Source organism: Liolophura sinensis, chromosome 6, assembly GCF_032854445.1.
Source record: "Liolophura sinensis isolate JHLJ2023 chromosome 6, CUHK_Ljap_v2, whole genome shotgun sequence".
NCBI classification, from domain to species: Eukaryota; Metazoa; Mollusca; class Polyplacophora; order Chitonida; family Chitonidae; genus Liolophura; species Liolophura sinensis.
Genome location: NC_088300.1, coordinates 16,078,751 through 16,099,882, shown reverse-complemented (window position 1 = coordinate 16,099,882; position 21,132 = coordinate 16,078,751). Strand labels below are relative to the sequence as shown.

At 39.8% G+C, this 21,132-nt stretch overlaps 3 protein-coding genes across 3 annotated transcripts in view; 2 read left to right on the top strand and 1 right to left on the bottom strand.

Moving 5' to 3' along the window:
* LOC135466729 (ATP-dependent RNA helicase TDRD9-like) overlaps positions 1-2,016 on the top strand; it is a 32,807-nt gene extending 30,791 nt beyond the window's left edge. Inside the window, exons 35-36 of the mRNA XM_064744385.1 lie at positions 148-214; positions 848-2,016. Of these exons, the coding sequence (XP_064600455.1) occupies positions 148-214; positions 848-967 (187 nt within the window). The 3' untranslated portion in view covers positions 968-2,016. The remainder of the gene's footprint in view (positions 1-147; positions 215-847) is intronic.
* A 5,767-nt stretch (positions 2,017-7,783) lies between these two features.
* Positions 7,784-16,912, bottom strand: LOC135468597 (actin-related protein 10-like). Its single transcript, XM_064746938.1, has 13 exons — positions 16,813-16,912; positions 14,616-14,688; positions 14,240-14,319; positions 13,298-13,406; positions 12,607-12,714; positions 12,372-12,439; positions 11,895-11,971; positions 11,573-11,608; positions 10,928-11,007; positions 10,324-10,397; positions 9,864-9,945; positions 9,056-9,257; positions 7,784-8,141 (listed from the first exon to the last, which is right to left on the bottom strand). The coding sequence occupies exons 1-13, from the start codon at positions 16,884-16,886 to the stop codon at positions 7,999-8,001; spliced, it is 1,206 nt and encodes a 401-aa protein (XP_064603008.1). The 5' UTR covers positions 16,887-16,912; the 3' UTR covers positions 7,784-7,998.
* Positions 16,913-17,158: 246 nt separating this feature from the next.
* On the top strand, positions 17,159-20,774 carry LOC135468885 (leucine-rich repeat-containing protein 73-like). The gene is made up of 4 exons (XM_064747346.1): positions 17,159-17,563; positions 17,997-18,157; positions 18,968-19,191; positions 19,853-20,774. Exons 1-4 carry the CDS (start codon positions 17,286-17,288, stop codon positions 20,333-20,335), a joined length of 1,146 nt encoding a protein of 381 aa, XP_064603416.1. The 5' UTR covers positions 17,159-17,285; the 3' UTR covers positions 20,336-20,774.
* The last annotated feature ends 358 nt before the right edge of the window (positions 20,775-21,132 follow it).

The window sequence follows — 21,132 nt, the reverse complement described above, 5'->3', positions numbered from 1 at the left end:
TTGAAAAAAAGATTTTCACGCATGCAACCTTACCTCTATTCCTGTGTGCAGTCATTTATTTATATGTGTATATATATTTATTTGTGTTATTTCATCCAGTATATTCCTGAGCAGTCAGTCCTCTACAATAACTTACGAATGTTTCAGGTTGATACGAACCAGACGTGAGCCAGTAGAGCCTGAGGATTACCGTCGACCGTACTTTTGGAACCAGGTAAGATGTCTGCTGTAGGTAGTGTGGGTCCACCGTTACTGTGTGTTGTCTTAACTGTGTGTATCATGTGTGTTTAGTTCAAATATGTGTTCCAGAATTTTTGTATTTTCATTTTGTTTTTTAGTTTGCAATAAGTGCAACAAATCCTTGTGTTAGGATGTCCGATGACTTTTTTTTTAATTGGTGTTTAACACCATGGTGAATTTTTCACACATTTGACTGTGGTCAAGTTTATGGGTAGAGGAGACTGAAATTAACTTTAGAATCCTTATAATTTTTATTTAACAGTCACTTTAGATTTATGAAAGTAATATTTATTTATTTATTTGATTGGTGTTTTACGCCATACTCAAGAATAGTTCACTTATACGACGGCGAACAGCATTATGGTGGGGGGAAACCGAGCAGAGTCCGGGGGAAACCCACGACCATCCGCAGGTTGACCTTCCCATGTATGAAAGTAATACTAAGTTATGCAATGTTTAAAATGACCTTGTGCAATGCGAACATTTACTTTTTCAAGTCTAATGACCATGTTGTCATGTACAGGTAGCTAATATGTACCTATAAATGTTCTTCACTGTCTCCATTGTACAGTTTTAATAATTATGACATTTTTTTTTTTTTGTCAAGGTGGATCCTGAGGATATGATTAAACACCAGCTCCATGACACCAGTGCTGACTGCCCCATGTTGCTAAGGTTACATAATGGTGTGGCCGTGGAGGCTGAAGACAGAGACAATACATATTAGCGCATGCTGGGAAGAAGTGTAGGAATTACAGTGATGATATTGGATTACTAGTCACTTTTCCTTCTGGGTCTGCTTCGTTCACAGCTGGTGATAGAGGCATAAGCATCAGGGGTCACAGCGACGTTGATTTATGTAACAGGTCACATGATGATTTTTTAATTAACGTACTTGTCTCGTCTACGAACAAGAATAAATGCAGCAGTTTCTGTTCATTTTGGTGTTGACCTTAGTTTTCTGTATTGAAGCCCCTCAAGATCTTTGCTTTAAGCTCATGGATAATTGTCAGACTGTAATGATTGAAAAATAAGTATGGAAACCAGTATTTAGTCTTCCTCATAGGACAATATTTACTTAAGCTTTGTACCATGTGTCCATGAGACATTCCGCGTCAACAACTCGCTCCTCTACAGCTTTGGTATACGTGAAGTCGGGATAATCTATTCTGGTGACTGAGATGATAATCTGTTCTGGTGACTGAGATGATAATCTGTTCTGGTGACTGAGATGATAATCCGTTCTGGTGACTGAGGTGATAATCTGTTCTGGTGACTGAGATGATAATCTGTTCTGGTGACTGAGATGATAATCTCTTCTAATGACTGAGATTAGATATCTCTTTTCCTTTGAAGGAAATCATGTTTTCTTTATTATTGTCCTTCAGCATTTTGTTCTTCTTAGCTGGTGGAACATTTGACCTGCACCTCATTATATTGTTTTCAAGTAAAATACCATTTTAAGTGAATTCTGTTAGTTTTGAGAATATATGAATATGGTGTTTGAAATCACGCTATAAAGAGACTTTGGAAGTTAATGTTTATTAGGTAGTAAATGTTTTTCTTGTAACACATGCATTGAAACACTGGTTTGTGATATGATGCATATGTTGTAACATCCCATTGTAAACATTAATTCATTTATCTTGTTGATTGGAAACATATATGAGAATTGAAGAAGATGATTTCTGTTATTTCTTATGATATTTTTGTTCACCACAGGGTGGTCTTTCATTCATTTCATTTCTATCACCCAAAACCAGAAATACACTTTCATAAAGCAATTTTACAAATCTGAGGTGTTATTTCCATTTAGTTATTATGACTTATGACTTTTGACTGTGTATTTGATTTATAACAATTTATATACACTTTACTCCAGTGGATTTGCTTTTCTAGGTAAGTACAATCCTTGAAGTCATGCTGAAAACCACAAATGTTCCCACATTTGGTAGGCCTCTTGGAGATAGCTCAACATTTCCCTGTACACAAGCAGGCTCCAATCTGTGGAAAAACAAGCTCAACATTTCCCACAACACAAGCAGGCTTCCATCTGGTGCAGGCTCACCACATATAGCACAAACAAGGCTGAAGATTGTCAGTGCCATGGCAAAGGCTCACCACATATAGCACAAACAAGGCTGAAGATTGTCAGTGACATGGGGCAGACTAACCAGATACGGTACAAATAAGGCTGAAGATTGTCAGTGGCATGGCGCAGACTAACCAGATACGGTACAAATAAGGCTAAAGATTTTCAGTGGCATGGCGCAGGCTCACCACATACAGTACAAATAAGGCTGAAGATTGTCAGTGGCATGGGGCAGACTAACCAGATACGGTACAAATAAGGCTGAAGATTGTCAGTGGCATGGCACAGCCTCACCACATACAGTACAAATAAGGCTGAAGATTGTCAGTGGCATGGCGCAGGCTCACCACATACAGCACAAATAAAGCTGAAGATTGTCAGTGGCATGGGGCAGGCTAACCAGATACGGTAAAAAATAAGGCTGAAGACTGTCAGTGCCATGGCGAAGGCTCACCACATACAGCACAAACAAGGCTGAAGATTGTCAGTGCCATGGTGCAGGTTCACCACATACAGCACAAACAAGGCTGAAGATCGTCAGTGGCATGGCGCAGGCTCACCACATACAGCACAAATAAAGCTGAAGATTGTCAGTGGCATGGGGCAGGCTAACCGGATACGGTAAAAAATAAGGCTGAAGACTGTCAGTGCCATGGCGAAGGCTCACCACATACAGCACAAACAAGGCTGAAGATTGTCAGTGGCATGGGGCAGACTAACCAGATACGGTACAAACAAGGCTGAAGATTGTCAGTGGCATGGCGCATCCTCACCACATACAGCACAAACAAGGCTGAAGATTTTCAGTGCCATGGCGCATCCTCACCACATACAGTACAAATAAGGCTGAAGATTGTTAGTGCCATGGCGCATCCTCACCACATACAGCACAAACAAGGCTGAAGATTGTCAGTGGCATGGCGCAGACTCACCACATACAGCACAAACAAGGCTGAAGATTGTCAGTGGCATGGGGCAGACTAACCAGATACGGTACAAACAAGGCTGAAGATTGTCAGTGGCATGGGGCAGACTAACCAGATACGGTACAAATAAGGCTGAAGACTGTCAGTGCCATGGCGAAGGCTCACCACATACAGCACAAACAAGGCTGAAGATTGTCAGTGGCATGGGGCAGACTAACCAGATACGGTACAAATAAGGCTGAAGACTGTCAGTGCCATGGCAAAGGCTCACCACATACAGCACAAACAAGGCTGAAGATTGTCAGTGGCATGGCGCAGGCTTACCACATACAGCACAAACAAGACTGAAGATTATCAGTGGCATGGCGCAGGCTCACCACATACAGTACAAATAAGGCTGAAGACTGTCAGTGCCACGGCGAAGGCTCACCACATATAGCACAAACAAGGCTGAAGATTGTCAGTGGCATGGCGCAGGCTCACCACATACAGTACAAATAAGGCTGAAGATTGTCAGTGGCATGGCGCAGGCTCACCACATACAGTACAAATAAGGCTGAAGATTTTCAGTGGCATGGCGCAGACTCACCACATACAGCACAAACAAGGCTGAAGATTGTCAGTGGCATGGCGCAGGCTAACCACATACAGTACAAATAAAGCTGAAGATTGTCAGTGGCATGGACCTATCACTAACCTATAACACATTATCACCAACATATGAGATTTCTTTCATTTTTCCAACCTTAGGTTTAAGAATTATTGTTGCGGAAAGCACACAGAACCTTTGAGTTCTGGTGGTTCAAAAATAATTGTTTAGTTTACGTCACTATCACAATTCCCGGGGATTTCGTGAGAGTGCATGCCCACCTATCTGATCACAGCATGTGCACTATAACTGGTCGCCATATGCGTGCTCCGAAAGCTTCTTGAAGTTCGTCGTCGTAAGGTCTAATCTGACCATCTTTATTACAGAATATCACGTTCATAGACTGGATCTCCATGTTTATACTAGCTCCAATAACGTCCAATCATGGTCTACGAGCAGTAACTACTAAACAAAATATTTCGCTAGCAAGTAATATTTATTTTTACAGGAAAAATGATGCTGATGTAGGCTATCTATTACTTGATTGGTACCACGAGGTACAAGTTATCGAATGGTCCTGATTTGGGTTTACTTGACACATGAAATATTGACGAAAGCAAATGATTTCGTCGTCATTGACAATATGTTTATCGTTCTAGAGAGTTGTCCACGGTAACATTACAGTAATTCAACTTGATCAATCTTCTGTTCTAGCGCTTTGCTGTCATCGTCGTTGTCTGACGGCATATATATCTTGGTCTGTTTCCGTTCTCTGGCGCACGCCCGCTGTAAAGCATTGTTAACCACATCTTCGTTCATCAGCAGTCCGCAGCTTCCAAGGTTTGGCCTGTGTCTTACGCGACGGCGTTTCTCCTCTGGGTTTGGGAAGGCTCCTTGGTGCACTTCACTGTGATTCAGCTTTGCGAGTCGGGCTGGCATTTTACGTCGCTCAGTTTCGTTGTAAACTACGCCTCCCTGTGTCCCTTTAGAGCTGTTGTCCCGTATAAGACCCAGGTGGGCCAACTGTCCTATTATGGTAGACGAGTCCACGTGGTGGGTCCCGTGCACGCTGACTATGCCTTGACGTTGTAGTTGCTGGAGAAGCTCTTGACCCGAAACGCCCAACTTCCCAACTGCGCTTGGATCAACGGGGTCGATCCTTATTGGCGTAATGTTTGGTTTATGATCAGCATCCGGTAGTGATATGCCAGAGTTGGGAGACTCTGTTCCACTTTGAGATTTGCGAGGAAACGTTGCGCTTGAAGGCCTGTCCGTCTTGATTGATTTGTTCATGTCTTTTTTCCCTTGATCAGCCGATTTGTCCACATCTTGTACCATTAGTCCTCCCTCGTTTTTCTCAACGTAGTGTATCGGTGGTAGTTTCGAATGAAGCGGCCTGCATCGCCTTAAACGCATCATCTCATCCTCCAATCCGATCGCGCTATCTTGTCTTCCTGCGGCACATTTGTTTCCTGGCTTTGAAATACCGTCGGCAGAAGCACCTTTTTGGGCGTGCCGGTTGTCTTTCATTGTACCCTCTCGTTGTGCCTTATGTTTTGTTCGTTGAACTCCGGGACTTGCCTGTGTTTCCTTCGCGGCTGCCCCGGGCCGCAAAACTTCTACTGGAGTCTCTTCGATTTGATTTTCAGCAGACTGTGGGTTACACTCCTTGACCTTCGTTATTGTCGCCCCTGAAGCTTTAGAAGGGGCTGAGCCCATTCTGCTATTTTACCAGTTGTAAAATGTTACAGTCTAACTTCATGCCTGCCATATAAAGCGTCGGTAACTTCTCAAGTGGAGGTTTCAAAGTAACGTTCACACTCTTGATTGTGACGTTGACTCTTCTGGTTACTGTGGAGATGTCAGCGACGTCGATCTCTGACGTAACGCGAATTATCGCCTAGACTGACTTTAGTCTGAAGTGAATTACCGCAGGTCCAAGAAATGTAACCAAGAAGTTTTGGTGGAGCAATCGTGGGCTTGAGATAGGGCTTATAACGGTGGGCTTTTCCACTATCTGAACTTTCCAGCAATGGGGATTGTAAACAGCAGACCAGCAGAAGTTGACCAAGCGGTTCAAACGGATCCATGTTGTCCTACACCTTCAGTCCAATGCAAGGTACAAAAGGCCAAGACTAAAGTACAGTCAGAAACTTTCTTTGTCACTACTTCCAATTTCCCCTACCAAAAACCGAAGCTGATTTTGCGGAAAAAGACATCGCCTACCCCAAGTCCAAACTCTCCGCACGATGTTAGTGTTTCTCAAGTGGACCACGTCGAGAATACCAATGAAGACAAGAAGGTTGGCAAGTTCACCTGTCAGTGTGCCAACTAAAAAAAGCCAACGGTACAAAAACCGCGGCTAGCGTGCTAATGCGTGATTCTTTTATTCCTTATCTACTCTTGGGTGTATCCACTTTTGGCGCGAAATCCACAATGTTTCAGGAGAACATTTGTGGTTGTTTATCCCCACGCGTCACCATACGGAAGGGTAAACGTTAAATATCTTTGGTGCATGTATGTATTAATGCTATCTGTCGAAGCAAATCCACGGAAGCAAGAATAAATAAATTTAAAACAACATGAACAGGGCAGTATAAAATTTTGTATATGCGTCAAGATTTGTTATAGATCGAGGCACGTTTACCCCTTACACTGTAAAGTAATATTTGATCGGCTAGACGTGGTATACAGTTGGTTCGTTTTTATCGTCCAACACTCATTTTTGCTCAGTAACCGCCAACTGCTGTCTGTTTATACATGGCGATATCACGTCTGATCACTCCCGGGTGTTCGCTCTGCATTTGCCTAATGTGAAGGCGACGTCCGAAGACTTGGGATCAAACCCGGGTCATACCAAGACTTGGTACTTGTTGCTGCCTCGCTTGGCGCTCAACACTGAGAGGTAAAAGCAAGGAAATATGACTGGTTGGCCCGGTGTCAGTATAATATGACTCGGTGCTGTGTGATGTCTGGTGGCTTGATATGAAACTTTACTCTGACTGTTTTTGCCTACCCTTGCCGCTAGCTCGTTTGGTTGTCAGATTTGTATCCAGTTCGGTATGTGAGTGTTCGGTATTTTCTCATCGTGGGCCAAATTTGGTGCAGGTCAGTTGTAACAGGAAATTGACCTGCGTCGTTCGCCGTTGGCTAGTTTCGTCTGGTAATAATGCTGTAAATAGGACTAAGCATTATATACAAGAACAACAGGGAGAAATGAAAGATTCCGATGCTGAAAGTTATATACAACAATTTGAATGGTAACCTATAACATGAACGAGGCACACACTGGGATGAAAAAGGGGAAATTATATATCACGCTTTTAATTTTGTCATTTTTAGCATTTCTGAATTAAATAATTTTCTGATGCATTTTTTGTATAAATAAAGAGGGATTCCTGTACAAAAAGGACAAATCTCATGCCTGTTATGAACGCCTTTAGAAGCCAAGCAAATGTGGTGCTGGTTCGTTCACTGTTATGATATACCATTGTAGCTTATAATACTTTTATTTTGACTGCCATTTTAACGCTACACTGAAGACAGCAGTTAGTTTTATGGCTGAAGGAAACTGGAGTAAAACCACCAACTGGTTCTCATGGATCTTTATTAAGGGTCCGTCAGCTGTCTGAGAACTCGGCCACTTGCGACAACTGATCTCCGCTGGTCCACCTCCGATCGGCACCAGTGAAGTTAAAACGTGTTTAACTTCCTAGTCAACATCATGAGAACACTCTAGCGGACGCTGGTCATCCACCGAGTGTATGAAATCCAGGCTTTTAATAGCCACTTCCCTTCATCGTTGTACAGGAAATTCTCTTAATAAACTCATTTGGTTGAAACATGTGGAAGTGGACATCATTCATAAAGGAGAATTCCATGAAACGGTCTCAGGTAAGGTAGGTAGACAACACACAGAAGACGCAGGGTGCCGCTGTATGTACATATACATTTATTATCATGTATTAATTACAGAGCAGACAGATTATCAGAACACTGAAGTCTTCAATGACTGACTGAGTGAACTGCACCAACTTGCAACATGTCCACCACAATCTACCCAGCAGAAGAGAAGTGTACAGAGAGCAATGTACGAGATGAGTGATGAGCTGCAATAAATTATGAGAAATAAATAGCACTATGACACGGAATCACTTCCGGGTCGGGGTTTTGTCCTTGGTAGGTTCTGGCTCTGTACCCAGAGAGCACCAATCTGGCAACACCCCGGTCTGGATGTAAGTGTCACGGCTCATCGACTTGTGGGGTAGTGTCTCTAGGCAACCAATCATCGCTCCTAAATAAGAGGACAAACAAAATACACTAAATTTTAGGTATATCCTGGTAAATCTTAAAAAAATCGATGTAGTTTTACATGCAACTCATTAATAACTGGGCACAAACATGCACACTAAACAATTCAGTTCCAGTTATTTAATCCCATTTTCAATCCAATGAAAAGATTTCTATGTTAATCTTTTTTCAGTGCTGGGCTAGTACACATGTATTGGAAATACAAAGGAAATAATTTCTCAAAGGCTGAAAAAATTCTCCATTATGCAAGAATGGAGGAAAAACCATTCTGTTTTGACCAGTTCATTGATATTCATTTGAAAACCACAAATTACTTCACTGTAGAATAGCGCCCTCTGTGGCCTAGTGATTAGCATGCTAGTGCAGCACAATGACTCTGGATCCATTCATCAATTCAGTCGCTGCGAATTTAGTCCAGCTCATGTGGACTTCTATGGTTGTATGTGGAAAGGCCACATGAGCTGGACTGTGGTTGGTTGGTTGTGGGTTTTCCACCAAGCTGTGCCTGCTTTCCTCCCACCATAAGCTGGCCACTGTTGTGCAAGTGGTACATTCTGGAGTATGCTGTAAAACAACAATCGCGGCCTCCGTGGCTCAGTCGGTTAGCGCGCTAGCACAGCGTAATGACCCAGAAGCATCTCACCAATGCGGTCGCTGTGAGTTCAAGACAAGCTCATGCTGCCTTCCTCTCCGGCCGTACGTGGGAAGGTCTGCCAGCAACCTGCGGATGGTCGTGGGTTTCCCCCGGGCTCTGCCCGGTTTCCATCCACCATAATGCTGGCTGCCGTCGTATAAGTGAAATATTCTTGAGTACGGCGTAAAACACCAATCAAAAATAAAAAAAAAAAAATAAAAAAATAAAACAACAATCAAATTAGTCACTGCAAAACATCTTACCCCCGAGCCAGGCTGAGCAGTTTTCCTTAGCTGGAGGCTGATGGAATCTGAAACCTGATATGGCCAGGTCTCTCTTGTATTTAGGTTGTTTCAGCAGATGAAGTAGCTCCTGCTGCAGTCTGTGATAGAAGCCTGTCAACATGGCTGCTCCTCCCGTCACCACAATGTTAGCCGCTAGCTGCTTCCTCATGTCTATAGGACACTGAAACACACCGACACACAGTAATCAGTGAGGATTTAAATCTACTGATGGAGTCTTCAACCTCATCGGAGACAAGCTCGAAGATGACTCTGGTTCTTCAACAGCTTTGTTCTTAGGGCATAGGGCATTTTCAGGGTAAAATCTACCTCAGAACAGACTAGAGTGCGAATTAAATGTACAAGGTTTTTTCTAGCAATAATACAATATTATTAAGCTGTGAGAAATCACTTAAAGGGACACAGAATCAATTCGGATTGGCCAGTGTGAGAGACAGACATGTCCAGGTTATGACGAGGCTAAGCTGAAGTTTAGGTATGGCAGATTTATTCAAGCATGACCAACGTTACAAGGTTTAACCCAGAAAACTCATCTCCCCTGTCAGCCCATTAGCACGAACATTTCAAAATCTTTGTGACAAGAGGCACATTTTAGAGCACAATCACTGTGTACAATGAATGCTCATGGGTTAATGCCACCCCAACAATATTTGCTGCAATTTCACACTATACATGGGACATACCAACATGTTTACAGATGCTGGGCAAAAACACTGCTGTATCTTGATCGTAACCTGAAATGAATTCGATTATAACAGAGCAGACTTACCTGAACAATGGCATCTAACAAGATAGTGGCCACTGATTGCTCCTCATTATCCTGCTCAAAGAGAACCTCACACGTGTGCTCTCTGTAATAAAAATGGTCACACTGTTAGCTTGTTGTACAAATTTTCTACACTTGTGTTCACTGATATACTTTGCTCTAATCATTTCTTCGTGCTCCTTATCTAATACATGGTGCCAAGTCCACATAGCCATTTTTGACAATGTTAAAGCTTATTCTTAGGCTTTAGAAATCAATATTTTGTCCACCTCCTCAATATTATGTTAAGATAAATGTATCCAAATTTCAACTTTCAGTACCAAAAACTAAGTACTGTTAAGAGGTTTTAAATTTTGACTTAAGTCAAAAATGGCTTTGGGGAATTGTCCCCAGCTACCTGATCAAACTTAGAGACTTTCATTATATATACAGTACAAAATACATCAAATATTTTTGCTCTGACCTGATTTTGCCATTGATGTGAAGTACCTTCTCTCCGTCCAAGGGATACTCCAGGACCGGTGGTGGAGCAGGCAACTGGAAAAAATGTATTACAATAAACTCATCAGAGTTTAAGATAAAAAACATCAGAACTACATGTATATTCTGCACAAAAATAACATCTGCATGGCATATATACATATGTATATATTTACTTTTCTGATTGATGGTTTGGGCAATACTCAGTAACGTATATGGTTAACAACTGAGGTGACACTGACAACCAAATCGGACCAAGTTGAGGGCAGAGGAATCCATGACACCTATCCAGACACCTGAAACACCTGGCGTCAAAAGCTTCAGCTGAACAAACAACACCTGAAATCCATCAGACAACCCAAATGGTAAAAGGACTTGTTGTCTTCCATAAACTCATAATGTTTTCAATAGATACTAGCAATAAGCGCACGTTTGAAATGATGAGTACATTGTGCATCAAGAAAGCATTCTCCATATTCATATTAAATTTGCATGCTAACAAATGGAAGGGCATTTCAGGGCTGCAATCATTTGATTGTCATATATTCTAATATTACAAAGCATCTTAAACACATCCGATGGCATACCTTGCCTTCATCTGCTCCATATAATGTAACTTCCTGGATTTCTTTCGCTCTTTTAAAATTTGTCACAAAGCAGCATTTGACTGAAAAAATATAGAAAATAGAAAAGAATGACGAAATTGCAATACACTCCTACAGTATACAACCCATTAAATATATTATGAGAAAAAAAAATATTTATGGTTATACTCTAACTTCCAATAGATTTTAAGACCAAAACAAGAAATGGTATGGCCTTTGTGTCCACTAATATGCTTGGCTTTTATCATCACCTATTTTGTTCAAATCATGTTTTTTCTAAGGGCATTAATCTGTGTGGACTGACATTTCCTTTTTTTTTTTATAAAGTACTCGTTCAACCCAACCACTGCACATGTAGTTTTGTTTCCAAAATAAAATTCAACAGGTACTGGTACTGAAAGTTGCTATTTCATATGTAAAAAGGTGGAGGAACTAGGATATACTCATCCCCCTTAAGCTGTGCCAGGTGAGGAAGTACCCAAATGCCAATCTTAGGCAGCACCCTGGCGTCCAGGACATACCACCAGCACACTGTGGTATGACATAGCATCTTCATTTATAAAGATCCTAACAATCAGATGAAAACAATATCCCAACATGACATCGGTAACAATATCCATATCTTACCTTTAATATCTTCAATTACTTCTTCGGAGAGGTCAGCTGTGAAAACAAAAACAAAATAACTTCCTTTTAAAAGTTGATTTAGGATTTTTGAAGACCTGGAATGTTGTATCCATATTGTGTTCCACTTTCAGAAAACTTATATGCTATAAATATTGTAACATTTTGGGGAAATAATGCTGTAAGACGGTTACAGATCAACAGACCAGTTTTGAACAGTTTCCTCAGTTTACAAGTACCCTTTTGAACTGTACAGGTTTGATAATCCAGTTCCATGCCATATAACATTTTGCAATTCAGATTTGCAATTGTCACTTTGTCTTACCTGCAGCTTTGCCTAGGGGCTGCTCACTTTGAGTGGCTGTAGATACTGTAGCTGTCTCTAGTAATGATGCCAGGCGCCTGGTAAAAGCAAAAGAGAAAATAATACCTCTCTTATATAGAGACAAAAAATGTCACGTTTATTCCAAAAACAAGGGCAATTTATACAACATTATAATATCAAGTTTATTAGAAGAAACAAAATCAATGGTTTGTTTTGCAAAGGTGGTTCAGTTCAAAATAAAGTTTGGAACACTTTACCAGGCTGCAGAAATCCACCTCTTCAGTAATGAATCTAGAGCTTTTTTCTGATTTTATGCCAAAAGATGCATAGATCAGCATAACTGAGAAGTATGGACAGCAAACCCTAAATTTGTTTTCCACCTCCGTGTTATAATTCAATGGTCTGCACAATCAGTACCTCTAAACTACCTTCGCAGGCAGAGATCAATGTCAAGTTGGTGGACAGTGAGTCGCTTACCTATGAATGGCCTGTCCTCCTAAGGGTAAGCACTGCAGGGCTTTCATCACAGATATGCTTTCATAAACCTGAAGGCTTGTTAAGGTATGTGATTATACAAAGTTCATTTGTCTCAGACAGATATATGAAATTAACAGATGTAGGGACGGATAGATTGAAATAGCTAGAAAATTTGTGTTTTTTGTTTTTTCCCTTGTAATACAAGTATGTGTACAAGCAGAACTCAAAAGGATACAGGGACAACCACTGCTTCTCTATAGCCCAGGTCAATGACCAGTCCAGTATTTGTCCCCAGTGTCAACATGGTCAGTAAATGGGAGGGGCCAAACAACACTGACGGCACCTGAAAATAATACAATTTACTCTCAATGCTCCATTTCAAATCCACTAGATCAAACAAGTTGAAGAGATAACAATAAACAGCATACTCTAAATGTACCTGTTTTATACCAGTGAAAAACACCTCACTCTATGAAAATTGGTCCTGTTTGTCATTTCTTCTTGGTAAGGCTATTTTAAAGTCACCTTCCCCTATAAAGCAATTGTGTATGTCAATATGGCCATTTGCTGAGTTTGCAAGCTCTATATGAGACTGGGAGTTTAACATGGAAATGGAGGGATAATAAAATGCTGACCAGTAACCTGGCTTGCAAGTTTTCAAGCAATGCTAAGAAGCTCCTATATGATTTACCTTTAAAGGCACATTACATGATTTACTCTGAAAGGACCCAAATGACTTTGACAAAGGAGATCACCTATGTCTATGTCCCAAAGCCAACATTGGCTGAGGGCCAGTGGCGAGCAATCTTTAGAAATGAATCCTTTACAAATGTTTTAACTTTCTTGACACATCATAATCTAAGGATTTAACATTTTTCTGGTACTTGAAATTTATCATTGCTAAATACCAATTTTTAGCAACTCACCTCAAAATGCCTGAACAGCACCCTAGCCAAGGTATTCCTGAAGGCTGACGGACACAACAGAGATTCACAAATAACAACCCTCCTTTCTTTTGGGGTCACCAATAAATGTCTGTGATAAAACAAATATGATCTGTTATAAAATCTCACAAAAATATACTAAAACTTTTTAGGGATGCAGTTCATGTAATACGAAATCCTGCTTCTCAACACATTTTCTTCAAAATGATAGGACTGACACGACAGCACAAGTCTATTTGATAACTTCCTCACATGATTTCACATTACATTAAATGCATACCTCATTATGAGTAAAACTGCAACCATACTGTTTATAAATGTACATAAAAATGGAACTCTTCATCATAAACAGTTAATTCAATTAATCCATTGTCTAGAAGTGTGCAAATCTCATTAATTTCAGACAGACAGCATTAGAGAATGGTAAAGGCCAGTGACATTACATATATTGCTTGTTTTCCATCACGTTTGTAGTGATTTTTTTTTTTTTTTTGATTGGTGTTTTACGCCGTACTCAAGAATATTTCACTTATACGACGGCGGCCAGCATTATGGTGGGTGGAAACTGGGCAGAGCCCGGGGGAAACCCACGACCATCCGCAGCGTTTGTAGTGAAATGTTTGTAGTGAAATGTTCATCAATTACATGATAAAGTAGTACCTATGCCCAAATACGTTGCAATAAAATTAAAATCTGAGATAAAGACTTTGCTGCTGGTCAAAAAATATTTCTCCATTTATCCAAACAGGTAATTTCTCATCTTGCATCAGTAATTTTTTGGAAACTCTTCGTTGAAGTTGTCTACAATGTCACTCAATGCTGTATATCAGAGCTTCCAGTCCCCAATGCAGTGTGGCTGTTATCCACTTCTACTTTGACGAAGATAAGATTTATACAGATGTGTAATGACACAGTCAAAATTACCTAAAATACAGGTGTTGCAGGAAGTCCTTGAGTAGTTCATACAATTCCTCCTCATCCTTGAACTGCCAGATCTTAGAACGCTGGCAAAACAATTCAATCTCTTGAGCATATCATACATGATAATATTCCCACATACTGAATTTAGAAAAAAATTTTAAACAAACTTGGAAGTACATTCTGTTAAGAAGCTTCATGCTGAAAACAAGTTTTTACTGGTGTTTTGATTAAAGCTTCACAGATATTTATGCTATCATTTAGTCACAGAACAATAAAATAAAATACTAATAAAATAACAAAATATTAACAAATCGATTTTAATAATATTAAAAATGTGCAATAATTACAATTTTTAAAAATTACACCAAAAATGTAATACCTTTTTTGTCTTACTATTTTTGACCACACTTGGAACTATACATCGTGGACCTGAATCTCCCGCAAATCCACATCTAGAGAAACAAAAATTACATCAGCCATTATTCTCAAATCACACAATTTAGACAATGTGATTGATGGTTGCAATTAAAGTCAACATAAAATCAGCCACTAAAGCTGAATTAATTAATAAAGTAGTATTTCATAAATGTTCTAAAAATATTTAATAAAGTCTACATCGCTTATCAAAATTATAAATAGCAAACAATCGCCTGTACCTAGTCACTCATTTGGTGATGCCATTTTGCCATGTTATATTTATCTAGAGTAAGGTCACAAAAACTAGGAGCTCTCTTGTACCATCGGTATTAAATACTGTGACAATGAGAAAATACAAACAGAAACACCTGATACCCAACCAAAGAGTCCCAAGTTCAAAGGGTCGGTATTTCTTTTAGTTTGGCGCTCGGTCAGGGCGATGTTTTTGGCCACAAGCGTCGTGTTTCATTGATCTTACTCATTCTGCATGGGTGTAAGCATTTGACCTAGCTGGCTGTACCGACTTAAGGGAATTTACCGAACATAGCAGGACCTTCTGATTGATATGTTCATCAATGAGATGATATTTTTGTAATAAATCTGACTTTGATAAGGAAAAATAATGCAAATTCACAATATTTTTCTTCAGAATTAACTCTCCCAAGGCCATTTTCTTGCCAGCTCACCCTGACAAGTTACTACTGCCTCCTGCCCAACATGTACTCATTGTGACACAGGCAGCCATTCTCAGTTCCCCGCTCATAAATGTGTGGTTCAAAATGCATCAGTCTAACAGTTAAACTAATCGCAAAATCCAATTAATTGCATCGTTATATATCTATTCACAATAAGAAACCACTCGGACAATCGAGAGATAAAAGGTTTTTTGACGTGACAGCCAATAATCGTGAGACGATTTCAGCAGTTGTGATTGGACAAGTTCATGAGGGCTTCTACAACATGGCTACTCTGAGTGAATTGTCCGTCAGAACCATATCCCTAATGCTGAGTTATACAAATGTTCACTGGACTTTATTCTCGCCATCTTTGTACATAAAATCATCACTTACCTGCTGTGATCTAACTTGTGGTGAATAAATAAACAAACAAACAACACAAAGTTGTTGGTGCACAGTTCATACAGAAGACTGTCAGCAAACCCTAAAACTTACTTGTATAACTACCAAAAATGTTCTTATTAAATGGTTGATCACTGAAATTAGACATCAATCATCAATAATAGGATACAGGCTGAAGGCTAAAGTGGCACATTTTACATAATTGTTTTTATTTTTTGACAAGTGTTTTATGCCGAACTCAATAATATTTCATTTATACAACATCAGCCTGCATTATGGTGGGACGAAACCGGGTAGAGCCCGAGGGAGACCCAAGACCATCTGCACTTTGCTAGCAGACCTTCCGACATATGGCCCAGAGGAAACCAGCATGAGCAGATTTGAATTCACAGCTCAAACATTCGTGAGAGGGTCATTCTCCTGCGCTAGCATGCTAACCACCTCACCTCGGAGGCCCTCCAACAGTGTTTAGGTTGCTTAACATTTTACTGCAGCATCAAATATGCAGTATCTTAACAAGCAGGCCATCTAATAGATCTATTTGATGAAACCACAACAAACAACATGTTTGATGTCATGCTACAGGAGACTTACAGGAGTGTAAGTTCTATTTCAATGCAATGCAACGTACTGTGAGAGGAAAACCCTCTGGTACCTCATTATGTTGTATGGCATTCACTAGCCTAATGAATTAGACCTTGTACGCAAAAGATACAATCGTTAGCATACAAGGTCTAATTTATTAGGCTAGCCGTTCACATGTATGTTGGTGTGATTGTTAAAGTTTTAAATGTTGACTGACACAAAAGGGTGAAAACTGTCAATGGATTAAATCTGAGCTTTCAAAACGATGTAACGATCAATGTCAGAATTTCAGATCAGCACAAATGAGATGAGTCAATGTACACATTTAGACACCAAGAAAGACGGATCCAGATGATAGATTGACGTGGGCTAGGAACAGGATTAGATGGGAGAGTAGACATGATCTGGCACAGCTCATACACCAACCGCTAAGATCGCAGAAGTGCACATATAAAATGAAAACTTCACATTTCAAACATTAATTTAACTGTTTACTTTGTATATGCTGAGCCGAAGTCAATTATAACAGCACTTCTCTCTGTAAACCCCAACCCTTCCAGCATCGGCATCTTTGCTGCTTGCTTGGCTCATCGACATTCACAATTAGCAGCGCCCCCTACTGACTTGGCTCATTTCTGGTTTATTTACAGAATTAGGTCACCTCAGGTTTGAGGGACTTTCAAATTCCGCTCTTATCTTCTGCGAAAAATTCTTTCGGTAACATTTTATAGAATAAAGAATCCGTAGAGAATCTGTAGAAGACAGAAGTTTTCATTTTAATCCAATCAAAAGCCATGTGGGTATACTCTTCCACGCACATGTTGTAGCAACTGAGGTCTTCCGGTTATGGCTGTCAAAAACTAAGCATTTGCCGAAAGTTTCACTTTCAAATGTACCGAAATTGCATCTTTGTTTCAACCAAGAGTTGACGTATAGTGTAATCTTAAGAATCTAAAAAACCAGTGAAAATGTTGCCGGGTGCAGGCATTATCCAGATGACTGGGGAAATGCTTACTTCTCCGGAAGTCAGCAACATCTGCGAATCTTTAGAAAACAGCGGCATACGATTCTTTTCTCTGCGTGACTGTAAAGTAGGTGACAAGGAATGCAAACGGCTAATGAAGGCTGTTGGTCAGTGTAAATCAGTCCTACAGCTAAATCTTAGTCTTGGACTTGTAAATGACAGTTTCAGGGTGGAGCTGGTTGCACAAGCCCTTACCCGAAATCGATCTTTACGTGTTCTGTCGTAAGTAAAAGTACCATTTTTAGAGTCTTTGGTATTACCCGACCCTTTTAATTTGACTTCAGAGACGGAACTTCATTGACAGGGTTGACCAATATTTCGACTTCACAAAATGATCAATTTTATCAGTCTACACAGGATAATGCTCAAAGAATATGCTCGAAAGAACATCGATCTTGTCAACATGAAGAAAGATTGAAGAATTACAGCACACCAGTTTTTATGTATTGGTTTAAACATTGCATGTTTGTCACTATATTTATACAACATGTAACATTGTTAAGCTATCAAATTCCCTCACACAATTACAACTGACATACCTCACTAGCACACTGTGGGAAATGTAGTACTTTATTTTGTACAAGTAAACATTCAAATGACAGGTTTATTGTCTTTAATGGCATAAGTGTAGTTATTGTGTGTAAATTGTTAACAGGTTGCATGGAAACAAACTTGGTAATGAAGGAGTGAAAGTAATATGCCAGGCTTTGGCTCAACATCCGCACATTACATCTCTTGACCTGGGAGACTGTGCCTTTGGGGATGATGGACTAGAGGCTGTTTGTGATCTGTTGCCACCTGATGGAGCGAAGTCAGGTAAGACGAAGATGCAGGTCTTACTTATTTAGAGCGAGATTGCAGTTTTGAGAGTGTACTGCATGACAGCATATGTGTAAACCAAATATGACCCTTCAGAATGGCATGCAATTGAGCAAATTATATTCATTTTAGGTGAACTTTTGCAACACCTGAAACTTTCTATGGATTCAAGCATTGGAAAGGTATGCACACATGATAATAACTGAGCTGTCAACCTTTATTTTTCACACTTTCTTTGTCAAAAGTATAAATTGTTCTGTTGTGTTCTGATGCACACTCGAAACTGTGTCTGAATTATTTCATTTGTGTTCAGTTCTGCTACAGCCAAGAACATTCCATTCATGTCATGGCAGCCATATGTTTAGTAGTGGAGGAAACTGGGCAATGCCCAGAGGAAACACCTACAGCTACCTGTTGTCATAAAGTCATAGCCAAGCTGTTAGCACAGCTAGGAGGAGCTAGTCTTATCCTCTGCTCCTCTAAGAATTTTTCATTTCAGTAATGCTAATGTAATTTACAGCTTGTTTTCTGGCAATAATATAAGATTCTGTTAAATGTATTTGATATAATAGTTTATATAGTTCTTGCAGAACACCAATCAGAGATTTAATAACATTATTAAAAGAAAGTTTAATTTTGGATAATCTAACTTGTATATATAGCAAACTGTAAGACAGTTAATGATGTTTATGTTTTGTGCGTGTTTTTTACTCTCAAAATTCTTTGGCGAATAAGTATGAATGAAAAAGTCTTGAGTATGATGTTAACCACAGTCTTATAAATAAGTGACTTCTTTGACCAACACAGGCCTTCAGGATCTAACTCTCAGTGCTAATACAGACATCACTGCAAGAGGTTGGGCCAAGTTCAGTATGGCCATTGGAGCCAACAGCATGCTGAAGGCTCTGTACTTAGATTACAACACTCTGGGAGATTATGGTGCAGGGTGCCTGGCTGTGTCATTAGCTGCTAACCGTAAGATAGAAATGCTGGACCTGGAGGGAACTGGGCTAACGGAACATTCTGCTAAGGTAGGAGACGTGGTATTTGGTGGTAGTGTTTAAAGGGATATGTTATGAGAAGTTAAGCATCCACAGTAATAATATAATGTACTCCATAATCCACATTGCCATATCTTAGTCAGAGATTGATGGACGTGGGCATGAAAACACTGTGCGGTTAACTTGCAGATTTTCGTGGGTTTTCCCCCGGTTTCCGGTTTCCTCCCCAATAATGCTGGGCGCTGTCGAATATGTGAAATATTCTTGAGTACGGTGTAAAACACCAATCAAATAAATAAATAAATAAATACATGTGTAGATGGAGTCATAACTTTCTTCAAGTGACATGTTTTGCTTGTTTCTGATTTATTCATCCATCCTATAGGGCCACTTTAAAAGTTTTTTATGCCTTTAAGTTCTTTTTGAAGTGCTTTTATACATGATAAATTTGAAGTGAAGTATGGTATTGGTACTCTCAATCTGTGCAACATCTTCCTTGCATCTCTGGTATACATCAAGTTGCTAGTGGTGAACACATTGGAAGAATTTTATCTTTACACGTATACAGGTGCTTGTGCGGTGTCATATTTTTGGATAGGAAGCTGTGAATTTTAGTATAGGCCAGACAGAAGCTTTGGGATGGGTATTTCAAGCATCCAGGCATTCTGTTGTTCTGTTCTTTGTGTTTCAGTTGTTCCTACACCTGGTTAAGAGTTATCCCCTGAGGTTAAAACGCCTTGTGCTAAGTGAGAATCGTGTTCATAAGAGTACAGTGGAGGCCATTAGGACTTGTTTGCAGGACTTTGCAGAAAATGATAATGATATCACCAGTGAGGCCGAGGAAACCAGTCAATCAGGCAAAGTCACAGAGGTCAGACTGCGGACAGTGGACAGGTCATCCAGAAATGATGTAGACAAAGCCCAGTTGTTGGAAAATTTGGGACAGCTAATGAACACACCTGAGCGAAAACCAGGTAAACACAGAAATAAAAGTTCAAATGTGGGTAAGGATGATGATATTACACGCGCAAAATACTCTGCTGAGTATAGTTCACCTAAGATCTCCAAACACCCTCCTCAGGAGTCTCAAAGAAGAGTGGGGGAAGACACTCAGCGTAACCCTCTAACAGAGACAGAGGAGTGGGGAGACGAGTTGACTGAGGTGCCCTTATGACAACTAGCCTCATCAGTACCTTCCGATCATAGTTGGGTGTCCTTCAAAAAACAATGACGTGACAAAGATGAAGAGTTTTAAACATTCATTGCACAATATTTCCGTCCATTTCTGGCACCCTGTGAAGGTGGTGGTGATTGATAACTTTGACAAAGTATTTTCAAGTCTGTTGATTAAATTATTTCATGTATTGGATGGCTTTGTTATCAAGGAAGAGTGCATAATGTTAAACTTATGGATTTATTACATATGTGTTAGAAAAAAATCACATAACTTTTGATGAACTTTACTTACATGTAAATGTATGTTAAATGATATATATTTTTTTTTGGCCTCGCTCTACATGGTTAAATTTAACTCTACACAATTGCACGCATAGCTTTGTAGATGTCTACAGGTATCTTATCTACCTGCATATATTTATCTACACTGAAATAAATACTACATATATATGAAACTTGTATGGAAATTATTTTATGTTTTAGATTGTTATAGCTCAAAGTAGTTTCAGTGATCTGCTACCACCATCACAATCAGCCATTCTTAAACTACATGGCCTCAATCATGGAGTCGGCTAAAAACAGCTGATTGGCCCCTGACCTATCTACGTATGCTACGTATGTATTAGTTCATCCAGATGGACTTTTAAAAGTTTAGTTCATCCAGATGGACTTTAAAAATTCATTCAATGTAACATTGCCATCTCTCAAAAAACATGGCACGGATTTCAAAGTCCAATCTCCTTCCAATTTTTGACAGTCAAACTCACTTCCTATGGCATTTATATGTAATTGTCC